Source organism: Sciurus carolinensis, chromosome 4 (genome assembly GCF_902686445.1).
Source record: "Sciurus carolinensis chromosome 4, mSciCar1.2, whole genome shotgun sequence".
In the NCBI taxonomy this organism is placed as follows: domain Eukaryota; kingdom Metazoa; phylum Chordata; class Mammalia; order Rodentia; family Sciuridae; genus Sciurus; species Sciurus carolinensis.
This window is the reverse complement of record NC_062216.1, coordinates 169,692,533-169,714,289: the sequence shown is the minus strand read 5'-3', so window position 1 is coordinate 169,714,289 and position 21,757 is coordinate 169,692,533. Positions and strand designations below refer to the sequence as shown.

General features: G+C 49.2%; 1 protein-coding gene across 2 annotated transcripts; it reads right to left on the bottom strand.

Annotated features, from left to right (window-relative positions):
- Positions 1 to 386: 386 nt before the first annotated feature.
- On the bottom strand, positions 387 to 21,028 carry Tef (TEF transcription factor, PAR bZIP family member). Of its 2 annotated transcripts, none has more exons than XM_047550349.1 (4): positions 20,841 to 21,028; positions 8,063 to 8,380; positions 3,849 to 4,069; positions 387 to 2,590 (listed from the first exon to the last, which is right to left on the bottom strand). In XM_047550349.1, exons 1-4 carry the CDS (start codon positions 20,941 to 20,943, stop codon positions 2,375 to 2,377), a joined length of 858 nt encoding a protein of 285 aa, XP_047406305.1. In that variant the 5' UTR covers positions 20,944 to 21,028; the 3' UTR covers positions 387 to 2,374. The 2 variants fall into 2 exon arrangements, with proteins under 2 accessions (XP_047406305.1, XP_047406304.1); XM_047550348.1 differs by lacking the exon at positions 20,841 to 21,028 and adding an exon at positions 11,512 to 11,854.
- Positions 21,029 to 21,757: the final 729 nt, after the last annotated feature.

Genomic DNA, 21,757 nt, shown 5'->3' with positions numbered 1-21,757 from the left:
CCCCCATCTCCAAGACCCACAAGGCAGGGACCAACCTTCTTTCTGTAGGGACTTGGTTCCCAGACCAGGGGAGGAAACGAGCTTATCTAAGCACTTCTTTCCCCAAAATGTCAACCTCTGGTCATGCTTCTTTCTGTTCCTGCCAGGTTCCTGACTCTAAGGGGCTCTTCTAAGAGTCCAACAGCCAAATTCCTTCTAAGTAAGCACTTTGGGAAGGAACCAGTCATCCTCTGCCTGGAGGGAAGAAGAGGAGCACACTTCACAGATAGCAGGTGGGAAGGAGGAGAGAACCATCAAACCCCCACCCAACCCACTGGGGTCTGAACATAGATACCATCCAGAGATAATGTGTCCACCCTTAAAAAAAAAAAAAAAAAAAAAAAAAAAAAACTGAAAAAACACAAACCTTACACTTTTCTAGCCAAAGAAAATGAAGAGCTTTTCAGCTCAAGGCTCATCCATCAATAACAAAATGAAGAACTGCCCTCTGGGTGAGCAGCCAGCCCAGAGGGAGAGCGCCGGGCGGGCAGGTGAGCTGCCGGGGCAGGACACTGACATGCTGGATGCAACTGCCCTGTGTGGTCACAACAGAGTGAAAGTGTGCACATGGTTTTTATAGAACCACAAAGTAAATGTCAGGGGCCTATGGGAGGGGAGACCTCCCTTGGCCTCAGGGACCTTTGTCGAGTCCCCCGAAGAGGCGAGTGTGCAGATCCCTAGAGGGTCCCCTGGGTGCAGTCCACAGCCAGTAGACGGCTTCCCCAGTTTTAACATCTGTTTTGAAAAGTCTTTAGAGGTCAGGCCCAGGACGCGGAGCCACCACTGTAAATAAAGCCAGTGTTAAGTATGACAAAGTGCACCCGTCACCTGTCTCCTCTTCACACAGGTTGCCCGCCCTGAGCAAATAAACAGCCATCTTGAGGGTGCCCAAACTGACCCAAATGAGCAGAGGGTTCCACAAATTTCCTCAGTTCATCTTCTGGGCAGAGCAAAAGGATAAGTCCAGGCAGACAGAAGAGAAAGGAGCAGCTGCGAGGCAGAGGAAGTCATAGCTGCGAGAATGGTTCCACACCATGGTCAGGCTTGTGCAGGTGGCCCAACTCTTAGGCCCAAGACTGAGGGGACTTGAGGTCCATGCAAATGTCCCAAGAGCCTGCCATCCCATGGGAAATGCACTGGTACCTTGGTGATTCCTGGCTAGGTGCTCTGCCCTGCTAACGCCCTCTGGATAGCTCACACAGGAGGAATCCTGACGCAAGAACTGGGAGGACCTCTTCTGCCCTCAGGGACAGTGGACTCTGGCCTGGGCCACACTGGTGAGCAGAGCAAGAAAAAAATGGAGCTTCACAAGAAATAAGCCCCAGCTCTCAAGCCCACAGTGTAAGGTGCTATAGGGGCCAGTTTTCTAAACACCATGCGGAAACTACACCTTAGGTCCAGGAAGGTAAAGCTTCCCAGGTGAGAGGGGGAATTCTTTTAAATCCAAGACAATGGTTACCAAGTGAACAGAAACAGCAGGCCCAGAGGCCTGTCTAGTGGGACAAACAAGAGAGTCAGGTGGCCTCCAGGACTGGCCTGGAGGAGGAGGAGGTGAAAAGGCCTCTCCCCGCAATGATGGCCCAAAGACTAGTCACCAGGGAGTCTCCTCCACAGCAAATAGATGGAGCCAGTCCCCAGGGCCTCCTCTCTGGCATCCAGTCCTCAAGCCTTAAAGCCCTAAGAGAAAAGGGTGGTGAGGACTAAGAACAGCTGAGTGCACTTCTGCTGCACGCCCCAGGCCCCAACCCCATCCCAGACTGCGGAGACCATTCCTGTGGCCTGGCACCCTGCATACGCTAACAGAGGAGCTAGTATGCCCTTCTACCTCCAAGGGAGATGGGAATGGTCTTTCTCACAGACTTTCTGGGGAGGGTGAGGTGCATGACAGACACACACCAAGTGGAAATCCACGGGCTACCTGAGAAGACGTAACGGTGACAATGATCACGACTCATTCTGCAGAGGCAGCCCTCGGCAGCCCAGGCTGGAGACCGAGGGAGAGTCGAAGGAAGCCTGAGCGCCCTGTGAAAGGAGATGTGTATTCCAGAAGTCCCCTTCCGATTCAGCCAGGACATCCAAGAACAGAAACTTAGGCCGATTCACCCATCCACGTAGATTCTCTCATGCTCCCTGTCAGTGAGGAGGCTGGCCCCCCTGGGAAGTTGCCACGTGCGCTGGCCATGTTATAATGAAGCTGAGACGTGAACGCTCCTGGAGCAGGTGCACCACTATGCGCCCAGGACGAGTCCTAAGTCTCCACGCATGTGTGGGGTTCACGGAGCCCCCAGGCAGAGGTCTAAGGGGCAGGCAGTGCCCAGCCTGGGCGGGGCACGGGTTACAAGGGCCCATACTTGGTCTCATACTTGGACACGATGGTCTTGCACTTGCCCACCTCCTTGCGTAGCTCTGCTACCTCCGTCCGAAGGGCTGTATTCTCCTTCTCCAGGAAGGCCGCACGGATAGTGATCTGGTTTTCCTTCAGGCGTCTGGCATCTCGTGACCGTTTAGCTGCCACATTGTTCTTCTTGCGTCTTGTCCAGTATTTTTCATCCTGTGGGAGAGTAGCCTCTGTGGGTCTCATCTTCCCTGTCAGAGGACCCAATCTTCCCCTCCTGCCACCCAGATTCTCCTTATAATTCATGGAGGTAGCCAGAACTAAAGCTGGGACCCTGGGAAAGGAGTTGCATGTGCCAAAGAGGGGCACTATCCTGTCCTCAGAGGGGCAGAATGAGAAACAAAGTCCTCTGGCAGATTGCATGGTAGAGGGAAGGAATCTCTATTGCCAGTAGTTTTGGAGTGCTGCTTTAACATCAAGTACCATTTAGGCACATTTTAGTGTTTTAGTAGTGGTTAAAGGACTGTAGCCAGGGTCCAGTCCCCCAAGTTTGAATCTTGGCTATGCAAGATTATTAGCAGTAGAATCACACAAATTCCTTAACTTCTGTGTCTCAGTTCTACAGTGGGGATAACAACAGTAACTACCTCACAGAGTAGTTTGAGGATTAAATGAGTTAATATGTACACAGTGCTCCTAACAATGCATGGCCTACAACAAGTGATGTAAGTGTTAAGCAGTATCATCACCATTATTATTAGTCTTAGAAGCCTCTTTAAGAGGCAAGCACAGTTATTCCCATTTTAAAGACAAGGAACTTGAAGCAGAGCTGGGTCCTAGGTGGTAAAGAGGGGCCTATACCCAGGTCTGCCTGACTCCAAGCTCAGATGAAAAGTTCTCCCTGTGCGTTTTTCAGAAGAGAGGATGGAAAAACTGCAAAGTTCCCTCTTCCCATCAGTTCCCATGGAACCATCAGCTTGAGAGCTGCCTGCTCATCCCTGGGAATGGCAACATACAAGCTGTCTTTTGTACTTCCAAATGGACTCTTGTTCAACTTCAGTTCTAGTAGTCTAGTGAGCTTTTGCCCAATGGATGGGCTAAAGCCAGAGAGGCAGGACACTGACACACCCAGAGACAATGAAAAGGAAAGAGAAATTACAGGGAGTCACTGGGGCCAAACAGCACCTGACTGAATTTTCTTCTACCAAACTGCTGCAAGATGTGGTTCTATGCACTGAACTCATGTGTCCACAAGGAGGATATGTTCTTGAGATAAAAACTGCATATGAGGAAGCACAGTTCCCCAAATTTTTCCTCTTTTTATTTATTTACCTATTTTATTTAATGGTGCTAAGGATAGAACCCAGGGCCTGACACATGATAAGCAAGCACTCTACCACTGAACTATACCCGAAGCCCATTCGCAATTCCCGAACCACTGTTGCACCTTTACTGATAAAGGACACCAGGTTACCTTCTGCTCATCAGGGACAAAGACCTTCTTGGCCTTTTTGATCATGGGCTGGGGTTTCAGGTCTTCCTCTGCAAACTTGTGCTTCCGAGGGTTGAAGAGCTCCCCACCTGGCACACTGGAGAGGACCAGGTCAGCAGGATCAGGGTTGAAGTTCACATCTACCTCCACACAGTTGGGGTCAATGGGACTGGGAGTCTCCCTCTCCTTTTCCAGGGAAGATTCTGAATGACACAGAGGAAGGTGTCAGGAAGTAGCTCACAGGACAGAGAAGATGCATGTCAACCACCCAGACATCTGCTGGAATCTCAAGGTTGCACAAACTACTGCTACTTAGCAGGAAGAAGACCATGAAAGCACCAGCTCCTAAGCCGGATGGGAGATGGGTGCATGCAGTACGATTCAACAACACAAACATGACATTTTTTTTTTCTTTTCTTTCTTTCTTTTTTTTTGCAGTGCTGGGGATTAAACCAGAGTCTCGGTCATGCTAAGTACACATTCTACCACTGAGTTACCCCAGTCCAAGAATTCTTCCCTTTAGGAACAGAATGCTCCAAAGGAAACAGGATTTCAAAACAGAATTTTTTCTATTTTTTTTCCCCCCAGAAGTTAAGCAAAACATTAAATCATTATACCCATTTAACTTCCTGTGTCTCAAGTTCTAAGTAATGAGAAACGGCTGAATTTCTCTGTGAATTACAATGGACCAGGGACATGGACATGGGTTCCACTCTTGAGTCCCTGAGACACATTAGTCACTATCCTCATCTTACAACTCTGAAAGGAAAATAAGTGCTAACTCTACAGAGGAGGACACTAAGGCTTAGGGAAATACAAAGGTTTTTCTAGAATCACACAGATCAGTGACTGAACTAAAATCTGAATCTTGACCTAGAAGACGGATTGCTTGTTCTTCCCTGCTCCATCTGGCTGCCACTTTATAGTGAACACTGGATTAGAGGCAATTTTGGAGTTCAAAGGTTGTGTATTATTAGAGATAAGTTTTTTTTTTTTTTTTTTTGCAGTACTGGGGATTGAACCCAGGGCCTCATGCTTAGTGTTATATTTTTGAAAACAAACTAAACCTTTGGCCTACTTGTTCAATGCTATTGATAGGACTGCACAAAATATTCAGTCAACAGGTACTGTCTTAGCAAAGACAAAACAGTGGCTGGGATTGTGGCTCAGCAGAAGAATGCTCGCCTAGAATGTGTGAGGCACTGGGTTTGATCCTCAGCATCATATAAATAAATGAATAAAATAAAGGTACTATGTCCATCTACAACTAAAAAAAAATATTAAAAAAGATAAAATCTCTGCTTTCGCCAAGTACGGTGGTACATGCCTATAATCCCAGCAGCTTGGGAGGCTGAGGCAGGAAGAATTGACAGTTCAAAGCCAGTCTCAGCAACTTAGCGAGGCCCTAAGCAACCCAGTGAAACCCTGTCTCTAAATAAAATACAAAAGACAGGGCTGGGGATATGGCTCAGTAGTTGAGTGCCCCTGAGTTCAATCCTGGGTACCCCCTGACCGCCGCAAAAAAAAAAAAAAAAAATCCCTACCTTCATGGAATATTACTATAGTGGGGATGACTGACATTACACACTTTTTTCAGTATTGGGGATCAAATTCAGTGCCTCACACACACTAGGCAAGAGATATACCACTGAATTATATTCCCATTCCTTTAAAAAAATTTTTATCTTGAGACAGTGTCTCATTAAGTTGTCTAGGTTGGCCTTAAACTTGAGATCCTCCTACCTCAGCCTCCCAAGTACCTGGGATTCCAGGTATGCACCACCATGCCTGACTACACAAGATAACATTTTAAAACACATACAAAAATGTGGGAATCATGTAGACATTTGGGACAATAGTTCAGCATGAATATCAAGTGCAAAGGCCCTGAGGTAGATGCTTGGCTAGTACGTTAAAAAGATTAATGGCAGGGATGATGATATGGCTGGAGTGAATGAACAAGAGTAACAGGATGTGTATGAAACAGAAAATGTGGGGTCTTTAATCACAATAAAGCCAGGGGGTGGTTTTGTCCTATACGGGACACATGCCACGTAATGATTGGAAGGGTGCTACTGGCATCTAGTGAGCAGAAGCCAGGGAGGCTGCTGCATATTTAATAGTGCAAAGGATACAAAAATTAAAATATAAGTCCCTCCTTCCATCCCAATAACAGCAAAACATTTTTTGGTCTAAGCATCAATGGTGCTGATTTTGACTATTCTCTTGAGATGGGAAGCCACTGGAAGTTCGAAGCAGAGGTGTGACATGATCACACACATCAACTCACTGTATCCTGCTAAAGGAGGTTAAGTACAAAGAGGTCCAAGCATCAGAGGAGTGAATAAGCAGGGACCCTTGTGGTAACTTAGGAATACAGGGGACCTGCCAAATGCCATACTTGCAAGACAGTCAAGGTATCCACCACGCGGAAATGCTATTCAAGTGACAACGACGTCTGGATGCCTGCAGCAGCAACCAAATGCTGAGGTGTGTTTGTCTCAGGGACAAGACAGGACAGATTTGCAGGAAACAAAAGGGGACACTTTTCCATAGAGTACATAAAAAATAAGGCTTAGGGGCAAGGATTTTGAGGAATTCCCCTTTCCCTGTGGATTGCAAGTTCAAGGCCACCGTAGCAACTTAGTGAGATCCTGTCTCAAAAGTAAAAAAAAAAAAAAAGGGCTGGGGATATAGTTCAGTGGTAAAGTGCCTCTGGGTTCAAGTTCCAATACAAAAAACAAATAAACAAAAAACCTGGTATTTTAAAATCTTTTTAAAAAAAGAACTCATACTTTTATAGCTGAGCACAGTGGCACATACCTGTAAACCCAGCTACTGCCAAGGCTGAGGCAGGAGGATTGCAAGTTCAAAGCTAGCCTCAACAACTGAGTGAGACTCTGTTTCTAAAGAAAACATAAAAAGGGGCTGGGATGTGGCTTAGTGGTTAAGCACCCCTGGGTTCAATCCCTAGTACCAAACCAAATCAAACCAAACCAAAAAAACCCTCATACTTTAAATACATGTCAAAATATTTATGGATGAAAGAAAATATCTAGGATTTTATTGGAAACACCTGGTTATTAATTAGCAACTGCTGAAGTTGGGGGATGGCTACATGGAAGGTCATTATTACAGTCTCTTGCTGTTTTGTTTTCTGGTGCTAGGGGATTGAACCCCTGGCTTTTGCACATGCTAAGCACATGATCTACCACTGAGCTACATCCCCAACCCCCTTATGTTTATCATTTTGTTTGAAAAATTTTCTATACTAAACAGTTTAAAAAGAATAAAAAAGAGCATCAGAATTTCCTGGGTATGGGTTCCTTGGATGATATACCAGGAGATATCAACTTGTACACCTCTAACTGAGCCTGCAGTAAACTCTGCAGAGCCCACTGAGACTGGAGCACGTCTTCCCTGGTAGGTTCATGTCAAAGGGTCATAAAAACAAACCCATAGAGGCCAAATAGGGGGAAAACAAGAGGATGAAGGGCATATTCTGAAGATGTTTTACAGGTGGCAGGAATGCCTTCTTTGGACCAGTGCCACCTAAGTACCACCTGCCTACTGGAGACATACATCTTAGGCTCAAGTGCTGCCTCCACTACCTAACAACTGTGTGACCTGGGAAAGGTACTTCTCTGTGCCTCAATGGGTTTCACAGATGAGTTTCCTCACCTGCAGAACAGGGATAATAGTACTAATCTCATGTGGTTCTTTTGATGATTTTGTATTAAGGCACAGCACAAAATAATGCAAGAAAAATGCTAGCACTTACAATGATGATGATGATGATAATGGCATTAATGTTACTCCCTGAGCTTCCTGATAATTTGTGGCTGAGTGCAGGTAATGGGGGTAAAAGAGCAGCATCAAGAATATGCAGAACAGGATTTCTCTCCTGCAAAGCCTCACACCTGAAAGGCTGACTTCACTGTCCTGATCATTTGCAGCACATCAACCAACAGAAAATCTCTGACTGCTGCTGATGTGACTACTATTTTGACCCCAGCCTTGGGAGACATTGCTGGAAGGTGGGGCAATGTGGGGAACAGAGGGTTTCTCCATACTGCAGCCCACCAGGATCTCCCCTCAGAGGAGGGGATCACTGGGTGTGCGGTCACAGCAGCCCTAAGTGGGAAGTGGACTCCTTAGATAGGACAGGTGGTCCTGCCCAAAGGCCCGTCACCAACCTGTGCTGGATACGGTTTCGGAAGGCTGAAAGATGGCAGTGGAGGAGGATGGTGGGGATGCTGTGGAAGAGCTGGCGGACTCTTTTCCTTCTAGCTCAGCCACAGGCAGCAACAGGTTCTGGGCCAGTTGAGTGGGACTGGCAGGGATGCCATTCTCCAGCAGGAATTCGTCCAGGTCCATGTACTCCAGATGGAAAGACTCGCCGTCGTAGGGGATGGTCTTGTCCCAGATAGGTGGCATGAGGGAGGCTGAGACAGCCATGGTACTGGCTGCTGCTGCCTCGTCCTCCTCCAGCTTTTCCTTCCCCTTCTCCTTATCTGCAAACAAAATTTTCGATGAGACACTACACAAGAGGGTAACTTAGACCCAGTAGGTGGGCTGTGAACCTCAGAGCAGATACATCTTTCTCCAGTCTGATTCCACCCCATGCATTTCAAGGGCCCACTCTGTGTTCCAGCTTCAACCTGGTGCTTGAATCAGACTGGCTGGTCTCCTTTAGAGATGACATCACACCTTCCATGCTTTGCCTTTCTGGAATGCTAGTCACATGTATTGGGGCCTGATGTGGGCCCAGGGTTATTGCAGAATACGCTGTGGGGATGGCCCCTGCTGGAGAGAGGCTTTGAGGAAGAATACAGGATTTTTGCCTTTTTTCTGATATCTTAATGTGGAAAAGGTTGTGGTACTCAAGCCAAGTACTCTTGTGTTCTCCTGTCCTATCTCCTCCCATCTGCTGCTGAGCAACCCAGGGCTGCCACCAATTAGGTATGTGATATGTGTCTCTGGCCATGTTACTTAACCTCTTTGAGCCTCAGTATCTTCCACTGTAAATAAGGATAAAGCAGCCTCTTTGGCGAAGATTAGAGAAAACATTTGAAAATATCTGTATAAAGTCCCTGGCATACAGCAGGTGTTCATTATTATTAACTCACTGAGAGCAGGGGCTATGTCTGGTTCAGTTCTGGATCTTAGTAGCCAACTAAGAGGTAGGCAGACAGTGGGCCATGGGAAGATGTGTATACTGAATGGAGAATACTGAATTCACAGATTCACTTTAGGTTGACTGGATTGAGAGGATCTGGAGCTTTCTTTTCAGGACCTTTTTCAGAGCGACCATTTCAAGAGATTTTTATTCCTGAATAAGCAGAAAAGACTAAAGGCAGGTTTTCTGGAAGGAGAAGCATGTAGCTGAAGAAGACTGCTCCTATATAAAGCAAAACCAATCAACTGGCGAGGACCACATTCCACCTAATTATCTTAGTTAAAAAGTAATACACATTTGGATATCCAAGAGAGCAATTAAGAAAAAAAGATAAGAGAGAAATGTGACAAGACTGGAAGGAAATCAAAGTGACAGAGAGGCTAATCAGTGAAGTGGGAGAAAAAATCATGACAAGTTCATAATAGGTTTTCAAAATTGAGAGAGACAACTCTGAACTCTGGATTTAGAAATGAAAAGGAGAAATCAAATACCATTATGTTGGAAATAAACCAGTCATGCATGGACTCCTAGACCATAGTCAGCCAAAAAGCAGACTGTTGGTCCAATAAAAATGAACATACCTAGTGAGTTAAGAAGGAGTTAAGTGGAGTTTATAGCAAACAGAACTTGGTCATGGCTTCTAATATGAATTAATCTGAATTTCTGCAACTGTATTCTGTACCAGGACTTGGTTTCAAACTAACTGGGAAGTAAAAAGTCAATGCCTTGTGGACTGGGTGGGCCAGATGGCTTCCCTGCTCTTCTCCCTTGAGATCCTGACACCATATTCTATACAGAAATGACTTCTGTTGGGTGGGTTCACTTGGGATCAATGGAGGCAGGAGAAGGAAGGAGATAAAAAAGCAGTCATACTGAAGGACAAGCAACAGTAGGTACCATGTTTTGCCTCATCTAAGCAATTAAGACTATTTTTGAAGAAGTGGTTTTAATTTTAAAAGATAAGAGGATTTGTTCATCACTCAAGTAGGTCACAGGTATTGACACCAATGGTTGTGTTCATTATCATAGAACAAACTGAGAGCCATAAAGCCTTGAGAAAGCATTCCCACCCTTCTGCACCTCAACTTTCCTCATCTGTGAAGTGAGAGTAATACTCTACAGGGCTGTTATGGAAGCCCACATGAAACATTATTATGTCAAAATGCTCTGTGAACACTCTGAATTACTGTTAGGGATGGTTATTATCTGATAATCTTAAACAAGAACTTGCCAGATGTGAACACCTGTCACCATAGCCTGTCTCAGTCCCAGATTTAGAACAAAACATCATCTTAAAAACAAACAAAAAGGTTTTTGCACAGGAGGTCCTGAAGCAGAAGGAGAAAGCCTGGCTTCACCTGATGTGCTGAAGCTATTTATAACCCAACAGTGACAGCCATAGGAATGAGAGCCTCAGACCACATCCAGGAAGGAAGAGAAATGGTATTTTTAAAAGGAAAATTCCCCAGGACTGACAAATTTACAAAAGGCCCATCCCTTCCCAAATCCCTGAATTACACTGATGGCTCAGTGTAGCAATCCAAAGATCTCAGAATGAAAGTAGACCTTAGAGCACCTAAACTCCCACAATAGGTGGCACTCCTGCTGAAGCTCATCTCCCAGGCAAAAACCAGGGCCAAATCTGCTTTCCACAAAGGCCCTTGGGACCTGGGCAATAAAGGGAAGCTTTATTGTGGTATCCTGCCATTTGTGGTTCCAAAGCCTATGGTCACCCAAATGAGGACCTCAATGACCTCATTCTGACCTCATCCCACCCCTGTCTCGCCCAAATCTGGCCCCCTAGAAGGTGCCCCCATGCCTGGCCCCATATGCCTCCCCGACCTGCACCTCAGCAGCAGCCCATGGATACCTATTAGAAAAGCTCCAGTGTGAATTCAGTAGCTGGGATACTCACCCCCTGGAAGGAAGACTCCCCCAGAAAGGGACAGGCCATATGCAAAGACAATCTGCTTAGCAGTCCAATGCTCCTCAAACTTTGGTGGACTATGAAACCACAAATGTATGGTGGGGTGCTCCCTAAAATGCAGAATCCTATCCAGGATCCGCAAACTGGGTGGGGCCCAGGAATTGGCATTTTAGGCCAGCGTTCCGGGTATTCTGATGCAGGCGGCCCCAGGGGAGGCGCCCTGGAGCGCCATGTAAATGGTTGCTCCGAACCCCCTCAGTCTCCTCGGTAACCCCTACACAAACTCCGCTTCACGCCCCCATGCCACCCTCTCTTCTGACCCTTCCCCGCTGGGCCCCACCTGACCCAGCCTCGCTGGCTCGCCCTCTGTGCTCCCTCCCAATCCCCGGCCTCGTCCTGCAGGCCCGTCATCCCCAGCCCCCATCCCCCTCCGCTGGACCACTTCACCCCGACCTCCGACTTCTCCAGTCCCGCCCCCACGAGGCCCCGCCCCTGCAGAAACCCCGCCCCCAGGCACGCGCGATGCCCCCCCCCCTCACCGAGGCGCGCCTCGCGCGGGGGGTTCTCCATCAGCTTCTTCAGGACCAGAGGGAAGGAGCCCGGCAGGCCCCGTTCCCCAGCTGCGCGCCCCGGGCCCGGCCCCGCCTGCGGCTCCACAGGCGGCTTCTTCCCGCCGCCCGTGTCGGACATCGTGCCCTGCGCTCTGCTCGCGCGCCTCACCTCCCCCGTCCGCCCGCCCCCCGAGATGGGCCGGAGCCGCGCGACCCGCCGCAGCTGCCGACACGGGCGGCTCCTGCGCAGGCGCGCCGCCGCACCCCCGCCTCCCTCATTCCTGCCCCGCCCGCGGACGGGCTCCGGCGTATTCATTATTCATGAGGCCAGGCCAGCGGGCCCGGTCGGCGGCTTTGGATTGGTGCGCTCTGCGAGGGGGTGGGCGCGGCCTAGCGGGCCGGGATTGGCCGGGCGGCTAGGGCGAGAGAGACACGTGCGGGGCCAGGTGAGGTGCGCCCGCCCGCTCGGGGTCCCTGGTTGGGGCCTGCTGGAGGCTGTGTCGTAGGCCTTATTTGGAGGCTGCCGGTTCCCCGCTGCCAGTGGCGCCCTCTTCGCCCCCCTCTTCATAACCTTCGCTCTTCTCCCAGGCCACCGCATCGTCTTTTCCCTCTCTTCCCACTTTCGCAACCTCCCGGACGCACACAGGAGGAAGGTGGGGCTGGAAGCGCACCTGCGGGCCTGCGGGTCACGTGGAGCCGCAGCCGAGCCTGGCCGTGTGGGGGGGAGGGCGCGGAGCAGCCAATGGGGGTCGGAGGGCGGGGCCGGCGGTGGTGCACGAGGCGCCGCACGTGCGGGCTGCGGCGGGGCGGAGGCGCGGGGCGGGCCTTAATGTTCCGGGGACTCTGCCCTGGGTCGTGGGACTGGGACGCAAAGCCGAGCCAGCAGTCCTCCTCCCACGCGACCCGGAGGTTGGCCGAGGGCAGGAGGCCTGCGGGTCCTGGCCGAAGCAGGCTTAGCAGCCGCTGAAACCAGTGTCGAGTTGCCCAAGATCCCGGCTTCTGGAGCGGGCGTGGCTGCCAGATAAACACTAGCGTGGAGAGAGCATTCTTGAGGCCCAGTCCAGAGTCAGGGCCCGGGTGCACACTTCCGTCCTACCCCCACTAGCTTGTGACCTTGGGAAAGTCCAGTGGCTCCACTCGAGCCTGTTTTCTCAACCATGAAATTAGGAGGTTGGTCTAGAGAGTATCTACAGACCCAAACAACTCTGAATTCTCTTTCCAAGATTTTCCCTACTTTTGTCGTACAATGAAAAAGAAAAAGAAAAACCCTTTACGTAGGTACTGATCCCACATTTTGTGGGAGAACCACCCCCTCTTAAAATATAAACATACCCTGGGAGTTCCTCAGGAAACGTGCAAAACGGGCAGGAGCGCACGGATGTGGCCGTTACAGGAAGCTGCTCCTAGACAGCGCTCAGAACTTTGTACCTCTGAGTACAAGCCCTACTCTGCTTCAAACCCAAACAATACTAGCCTCTCGCAGTTTAAACACCCAGGGGGGGCAGGGACTTTGGCTTGCTCATCTTGTGTCCCTGCAAAGGCTCCAGGCTTCCCGTAGGAGGGGCTGGGTAACAGAATGGTAGTCCTTGGTTCCTGGGGCAGACGCAGGAATGCAGCACTGCTGGATGAGAGCTGATGGAATCAGAATTTCCCTGAGAGTTGAAGGGGGGAAAAAGTTGAATAGCTGAGCAGTCCTAGAAAGAAAGCAAGAAATTTGAAGAACTTGGTAGTGGTAGGGACAGGATGACGGGAGTCCGACTCCACAATTCAGGTTCTTATAGTCAGTCTGATTAGAGTTAGCTCACTTTCTGAACCTGATTCCTCCAGCTATTCGGTTCACCTTTCTAGGCTCCTGTTACCTAAATGGAGTAGGGCAGGACCTACCTTAGAGTGTTTCCATGAGTCAATGTATGTAAATGTACAGTTGCAAGCCTGCAACAAATGATAGTTTTCGTAGTTTTACTAAAACTGATGGGTACAAATCCGTTGAGGAAATAGTAAATTGTGTACAGGAATCCTGTGTGTTGTAAAATTTTTGTTAGCAGGAATTCTCAATGTGGCTAAACTCTCTATAAGAGAAACTGACTTAGGGCTCTTTAAGAAACACACTTCAAAGGGCATTCCAAGAAAATTGATTTGAACAATATAATGAAGGTTTAAAAGAAAAGTTTAGCCATGGAGGAATTTGCTGGATTAGAGATAAAAATACATACTTTCATGGCTATTATGACATTGAGAGGGAAAAACAATTCTCAACATAGTAGAGGAGGATTAGTGAAATGAGTGGAAAGTTAAAGCTGGATGCAGTGGTGTGCACCTGTAATCCCAGTTACTTGAGGGGCTGAGGCAGGAGCATTGTGAGTTTGAGGCCCGCCTGGGCAATCTGGCAAGACCCCATCTCAAAAAAATAATAACAATAATAAAAGGGAGTAAATATTTAGTTTTTTTTTTTTTAAGCCATAGTTACCCAAATTGGATAATGCCTACTTATAATCTGTCAGTTAACTTGGAGCAACTAACCTAACAGGCAAGTGAACACAAGGGAGACAGACATGAAGCTAACAGGTTGGAACTCCCAAACTTAGTTTTAAATCATCCTCTGTTCTTATACTGTCACTTCCCAGGTTGAGGTTTTCCCCTTGGATAACATAGGGTGAATGGTATGTGAAAAATTCTGTAGGTACAAGCCTGAGGATGTAGCTCAGTGGTAGAGCACTTGCCTAGTATGCATGAACCTATGGTTTCCATCCCCAGTACTAAACACACACACACACACACACACACACACACACACAAACAGGTGCAGTACAAGCATGTTCCCCCTTGCAACAAGTAGTAGGTCAGCTTCAAGCTGATAGGCAGCATTCAACAGCACCATCCTGGAAGTGAGCTGCTACTTTCTTGTCTTCATTCTTCAACTGACCCCAGAGGAACTACTACCTCTCTTTACATTTGTCAGTAGTGTGGGAATAACTCCGTAGTCTTATACCTTCTCTTAGTGGAGAAATAAATGTGAGAATTAGCCAATTTCCATAATGTTCGTGAGCCCTATGAAGAAATAAACTCAATGAAAAGAACATTATTTCCTAGTTAGGACTTTCAAGGAATGAGTGGTACCTTCTGTAGTAATAGGTTTTCAGGAAATGCAGGTCCTTGGGCAATGGTGATATTGGTAACTTGGGAGGCAGGCCTGAGGAATGACTCCCCTTAGCCCCTGAGCAGCTATATAGTCTTGGGCAGATGACTCCTATGCTTCAGTTATTTTCCTCTTGGAAACAGAGATGGAAATGGTCCCTTATAGGGTGACTTTTTGATAGACAGTGTTCAGAGCCCACCTAGAACAGTAACAAATGGGAGGGTGTGGGTGGGTGGGTACCCACCCTTCCCTTCCAGTCAGGTTGTGTTGGGTTATAATTTGGGTGTGGCAACCCAAGGGTGGGTTATAGAATGGAAGCTAGAGCCAAAACAGGATGAGAAGTGTCTGTCTTCCAGAGCTGAACTGGCTCTGAATTCTGTTCTTCACTGTTCCAGAAACCTGCTAACCATCCTAAGTTAAAAAGTTTGCTCAATTGAGCAGTTGTAAAAACAAATGATTATTATTAGCATGGAAGCCTTTGACCAAACGCCAGATGATCTCTTTGGTCATATAGTCAGCAATCTAGTAGGACTGACAAATGGCATCAAAGCCTGGAATGTGTGAGAAGAGGAGAATGATAGGCTTCCACTGAGCTCTAACAAAGCCCAACCATCTGTGTCCCTTGCCAGTACTAAAAGCAGGCAAGCACACTGTCTTATTCAGGGTAGTAACTTAGTAAATATTTATTGGCTTGCTTGCTGTGGTTGGTACTGGTAGGAGGGTTAACAAAGCCTTTCAGAACCAAGTTCCATACATTTGGAGCATTATTAACATTAAATAACAGTCATTATTTCTGATTCACAGTGGAACCTGGAGTAGCAAATGTGAGCCATCTTCACAGTAAGTCCTCCAGTATCTGCCTTGCCAGCAACTCTTTCTGGCCTGCATACCTGTGACTGTGTAGCTCTGGGCTCTGGGGTTCATGTGTTCTAGGGAAGAAGTGGTGGATGGAGGCTGTTATAAAAATTCTTGGACATCTCTTCTGTACTCTCAGGAGGATTTGTTTCCCCTTTGGCTTGTGTTTTGTGCAGATTACAGATGGAACTGCCCCAGGAGTGCTCTTTCCTGAGAAAAGCCCTTACCTCCAGCCTCTGCTGCCTCTCAGCAACCACCACGTGTCAGCCCTGGTTTCTCCAGCCAAAGCTGTTGGTGGTACAGTGGTAGGGTGAAGGCTTCAGAGCGTGACCACCTGGGTCTGATTCCTACTTGGATTATTTCCTGTGTGACCTTGGGCGGCTTAACCTTTCTGTGCCTAAGTGTAAGAAGTAATCAGTTCAGGCACAATGCTGAGGACAGTCATGGTGTATAAGCAAGTGGTCACTTAACATTAACTTTTACCATTATTCCATCTTGGGTTGTTCTGAGGATAGCTTATGCCTCCCATCAGCCATTTCTCCAGGAAGAGTGGGGGTGAGTGGCTCTTAAACACAGGGACCTGTCAGTCTTACTTGTAGGACCTTAAAGGCTTTGTAGGCTCTCATCTTTTGGGTCTCTCCAACCCACCTTATACTTCTCTCCCCCTTGCTCTCCTTCCCCTTTTAGTCCTTAGACATAATTTAGTCTCTTGCCCCAGGAAAGGACCTTGGCAGATGCTGTTCCTGCAACTGAAAATTTCTTATGTAGCAGGTTCTTCCTTCCCTTCCAGGCCTTAGCTTAAATGTCACCCCTCAGAGAGCCCCTCCGCCTCACACGGGTTGCTATCTTTTGACTGTCTCTCCCCACTAGATCACAAACATTGTTGAGCAAGGATAATGTTTGTCTCATTCATGCCAGAGCCACAAGTGAAGCAAATGCTCAAAAAGCAAATGACAAATGACCAAGAGGTACTGCCCTGAGACATGGCTTCAGAAACCAGGGAATCCTATGGGCAGACACCAACCTGGAAGTGGGAGGAACTGGACTTGACCCCCTTGACAACTGTGTGTCCTTCCCATCTCCTAGCATCCATCTCCTCATCCATAGAATGAATAATCAAACTCATTCCCTTGCAGAGTGACAGAAGCACATAGGGCAATTCCTGGCACATGAATGACAGACTAGGGGTCATTATTTCAGCAGCCTAGCATCGGGTCTAGTTCAGTGCAAAGCCACCTGGAAGGGGCACTGATTGACACTGCCATCAGTATCTGGCACTTGGTGGAGAGTAGTTTCTCACATTTCTTATTGGTGAGGGGGCAGGAAGAAGAGAGAGTTCTAAGGTAGGAGGGAAGAAAAAAGGCCAACCCACTGGCCTGGGAGGGTAGCTTAGTGGTAGAGCTTTTGCCTAATGTGCATGAGGTCCTGGGTTCCATCCCCAGCACTGAAAAACATATTAAAAAAAGGACTGGTCTCCTACTGGCCCTGAAGGTGGTCAATCTCTCTGAGTTAATTTTCAGAATGGGAAAATATATTGTTTAGAAGGTTGAAGTGAGGATTAAAAGGTCAACACATCAGCACACAGAAGATTCTAACCCATTTCCATCTCCCTGAAAGCCAACTCCATACTTTTTCAGTTTTGCCCTGGTTTCCCCAGCTGTAGGGGTTCAGGGATGGACCTCTAATAAGGCCAAGCTCAGGGCCACCTGGGGCACACTGAGTACGTTTACTTCAGCCACCCATAGAACCATACCAAGGTCCTCTCCCCTGCACCCCCGCCTCTGTCCCAGCAAGTCTTCCTGTTACTCTGCCTCTTATCCACAGCTGGGCTGTCCCATTTGGTGCAAGGCCAATGGCACCATGTCCTCGGAGCCTCAGCACGCATTTCCAAGGAGACAGCCCTGTGTATGTGGACAAACTTGTAACACCCAGGTCTTTAAAGGAAGGTGGAAGAAGGGAGAGAGGGTCAGATTGCAAATGTGATAGAGGTGGACGGAACTGCCAGGCCCAGCTGCTCTTCACCTTTCAGAGAAAACAGCATGGCACTTCACAGTTTATATCACTTTCATGTGGGACAACTTATTTAGTCCTGGCAGTAAGACTGTGACATGGGTATTCTTTTCCCCATTTTGAAGAAAGGGGATGGAGAGAGGAAGGCAAGTCCTCCCAGTCAGTGGGCAGCAGTCCTGTCAATGAAAGCACTCTGCTGTCTCTCTGGGATCTCGCTGCTTTGCCCAGAAATAACCATGCTTTAAGAGTGCCCTGGGGTGGGGACCTTGCCTGCTCAGCTCAAGATCTCGTTTAACCTTAAAGCATGCTTTCATGATTCACAGCTCTCTAAAAAGGAGGCCCGAGTAAGTGGAAAAGGTAAGAAGATGGGCACGGATGCCTCTGAGCACAGCCAAGGCTCCAGGGCTTGAGAGAAGGCCGGGTGCAAAGAGATAAGGGTATGGTTTAGAGTCTCAGGTCTCAGGGTCTTTCCAGAAGCTGGAGAAGAAAGGAGTGAGCATCTGAAACAGAATCACTCTTGGAAGAGGTTCCTTGGGAGAAAGGGGGAGCAGAGGCAGGAAGAAGAGTCATTAGGGCTCAGGGTCCAGAGACCAGGAAAGGAAAACTGGGGTATGGATCCACCCTTTTGCTAGGCAAGTGCTTCTCTGTCCGTAGGGAAACTATTTGAACTGGTGGCCCAGAGGAAGGGCCTCCAGGAAACCAGGGGAGTCTCAGGTCAGTCAGACTGGCAGAGAAAGTGTGCAGGATGTGAGAGAGGCAGAGGGCTGCACAGGCTGTAGTGGGGGGCCCAGGAGCAGCAAGAGGGAGGGCACCCCCACCTGAGTCTCAGGGATTGTCTTTGAACTAGAAAACAGTGAGACTGCGGGAGAGTGGTTTTGCTAGGACACACCTGGAATTTCTCACACCACGTGACTTTCCTCTGAAACCTCTCCCTCTGGAGATATACTCTGCCTATGACCTAACTGTGCTGCAGTCACTCGGTGGGAGAAAGAGAAGATGGGACTTTTTTTTTTTTTTTTTTTTTTTTTTTTTTGTGGTGCTGGGGATCGTGCTTGCAAGGCAAGCACTTTACCAACTGAGCTATCTCCCCAGCCCCAAGATGGGACTTTTTTGAACAGTCTCCCAGGAGAAACCATCCCCTTTCACACAGAAGCAGCTATGACCTCCCACTGAGGTCAAAGCCAAAGTGGTGGGAAATGGGGATACTTTGACGAGAGCCTTTCAAGGACCCATGAGACTACTTAGACTTGATTTCAGTGTGGTGGGTATATTCTCATCAACTTTTTCAGGTAGACCATTTTTATTTTTATAAGTGGTTTGGAGAGTCTGGGAACTTTGGAAAGTAGTGATTGTAGGGTGGGACGGTAATGTGGGTGGGGCTTTGTGACACCTTTGTCTCTTCTACCTGCTTCCCTTCATTGTATCTCTCCAGTTGGCCACAGGCAGTTGTCCTATGGCACCATATGCTCTCTCATTGAGGTGTCACATCAAGTGACAGGAGGTGACCAGAGACTCTGACCCTCAGGCCTATCCTATCATACCTGACTATTCCTTAGCCAGAGCTTATTAGCCCTTGGCAAAGTTCTACCTAAATGCTGGGCCCTGACTGCCCTCCACAGTGAGGGATAGGGACTCTTCAGCTGTTGCCAGGCTCTGCAGACCGGCTCAGAGCCAGCAGTCAGCAGCTGCTGCCACACTTAAAAGGCCTTGCTATCCTCATCTGAGGAGCAGCACCCTGAGTCACCTTCTCGGTCCAGCTGGGAGCTGTCCCATGCAGTGTAGCAAGGCATTCTGGGACAGATACATGGGTAGGGCCAGAGGGGAGCTATGCTACCTTCCTTCTGCCTGGACCAAAAAGGGTACGTTTTGCCTTAACTTTTGGAAAGCTTTCCTGGTTTCCACACAGGCCATCCAGAGATGGCAAAAAGTCGGCGGTGGCCTGTTTGTGGGTGTGGACTCCAGCTGGGACTCCATTGGACTGAGCTGCAGGGGCTTTCCCTGAGGAGTTGGGTTCCTAGTGAGCAGCTGGAACTCCTTCTGCAATGCCCACCTTGAGGCCTGAAAAAAAATCCAATATTTGAAACCACAGGCTGTGGCCTGAGCTCAAAGGTCCATGAGAGTGACCTCAGGGAACCCTGTCAAGAACTCGGGCCACCCTCCTCCCTCAGTGTCTCCCCCAGGAACAGAGCTGTGGTGCCTCCTTAACTAAAGCCTATGCCTGACCCTAGAGCACTAAGAGGAGGCCAGGGACTGTCCTCTGGCTCCAACGTTTAGGGGTGGGCTAAGAGCCGTGCAGAAAGAAGTCTTATGGGACAACCTGGGTGGTGAGAGAAATCAGGTGCCAGCACAGCCAGATGAGGAAGAGTCCTGAGAAAATTCTCCTGTGAGGACACTCTGGGCTCCTAAATCAGCTGGGCTCCTCTAAAGGCAATGAGGAGGGTCTCAGTGTGTAGCTCAGTGGTAGACCATGTGTTTAGCAGGTATGAAGTCCTGGATTCTATCCCTAGCATCGCAAAAACAAAAACAAAAAACAAACAAACAAAAAAACCCACCAAAAATCCGATTAAGGTAATGAGAGGTAATGAGACAGCTGAGCAATCAGCCTCTGATGTCTTGGAACAGAAAAGATTTGGAGAAACACTTATCAAGAAGGAGCACCCTGAAGCAGGTTGTCCCCGGTTCTCCCCAATTCTGAGCACTGGGCTTTTGGGTTTCCCAAGCAGGATTTCAAGACACCTGGTGCTGGCTGCCAGAGCTGCCCCAGCTCCACACCCTCCTCCATTCACCCCATGTTTGCCTGTGGTATCCTAGGAACGCGGGGCTTTCAGCCTTGTGGTCCTGTTACATAACAGCTTCCATCCCATCCTTGAGTTCAGCCCTCCAGTGAGCGGAGCCTCTTCTCCACACACAGCTCTTTCTGCCCAAATCAACCATCTCTGCCACTCCTCTGCCCATCCCTGATGGGCAAGGGGAGGGAGCTTAAGAAGCAGTCAACATCAGCTGGATTCTTTCACCAGGACACTCTCATCCTGTCCTTGTCCCACATGAACACAGCACCTGTCAGTGGCTGCACACTGGCCACAGCAGCTCTCCAAACCCACCAGGCCTAGTGGGTAACCCCAGAGTTGGTGTGGCACCCGTACACCTCCCCAGAGCCGTCTCTGCACCACAGACCATCTTCTGCCCAGAACAGGTCCATCCGAGGGCAGACCCCTGCTGGGGGCCCTCCCTATCCTGTCCTGCCACTGTCCCTGTGCCTGACCCCACCCCTTGGGCACTTGGGCAGCCTGCCAACACAGACCTTCTGTGCTCCTACCTGTCCTCTTCTCTGGCCAAGGCAGAGAGTGCTCCAGCAGGGACTTGAGGACCTCAGGCATGTCCATGGCAGGGGCCACTCCGATCCGGTCGCAGCTAGACATGGCCCAGCAGGAGGTTCTTGCTCCGGGAGTTTAGAAGCAGCTGGAGAGGCAGGGGCTGGCTGGGGGAGAGCCTCAGGCTAGGGAGGCAGGCGGGGTGGGAGCCTGAGGCAGCCAATGGGCAGCACCAGCCCTGGCCCGCCCGTCCACCCCCAGCTCGGCCACCTGCCAGCTCCGCTGCAGCCAGGCCTTCCCTTCCCGCTGCTTGGCAGGGTGGACCTGGCCCTGTGCCAGCTGCAGCACGTGGAGCCACAGCGCCAATCCTCTGACAGAGAACCCGGCCTGTTATCTAACTTTGCAAAGGGAAGTTCTCCCCCAGGCTGGGAGCCATAACCAGGGCTGCCAGATGAGAACGGTGAGCAGAGCTCCACACCCGCTTGGAGCATGCCCACATCGAACCTGCACGACACTAGGGCGGGGCAGAGGAGTCCTGGAGCCTCAGGCACAGGGGAGAGAAGAGCACACCCTGGAAACCATCCCGAGCTGGGACCCGAGGGCTCAGGAGGAAAGGATGGTAGGCAAGACCAGCACCCCAGGCAGCTCAGCAGAAAAGATAACCATGTGTGGCAGGTTCCGGGACATGAATGGCATTGTGCATTCATGTGTGAGCTTGTGTGCCTCAAGGGGTTGTGGCATGTTGTGCCACGCACATGTGCCTTCAAGGCACACGAGTGTGCATGTGGCATGCATAATTGAAGCTTTATACCATCTGCAGAGCTTGAAGCCTGTTCTCCAATTGGAAGTGCCAAAACCTGCAGCCTGAGTTTCTCTGGTCTTCCAAGCAGAGGGGAGAAGAGGCAGGATCCTAGATGAATCC

Coding starts and splice junctions, on each gene's coding strand:
- Tef (XM_047550348.1), bottom strand. CDS start 11,839: ATGAATACGCCGGAGCCCGTCCGCGGGCGGGGCAGGAATGAGGGAGGC. Junction 8,381..11,511: donor CCCGCGCGAGGCGCGCCTCG/GTGAGGGGGGGG, acceptor TTTTGTTTGCAG/ATAAGGAGAAGGGGAAGGAA. Junction 2,591..3,848: donor TTGTCCCTGATGAGCAGAAG/GTAACCTGGTGT, acceptor ACTCTCCCACAG/GATGAAAAATACTGGACAAG.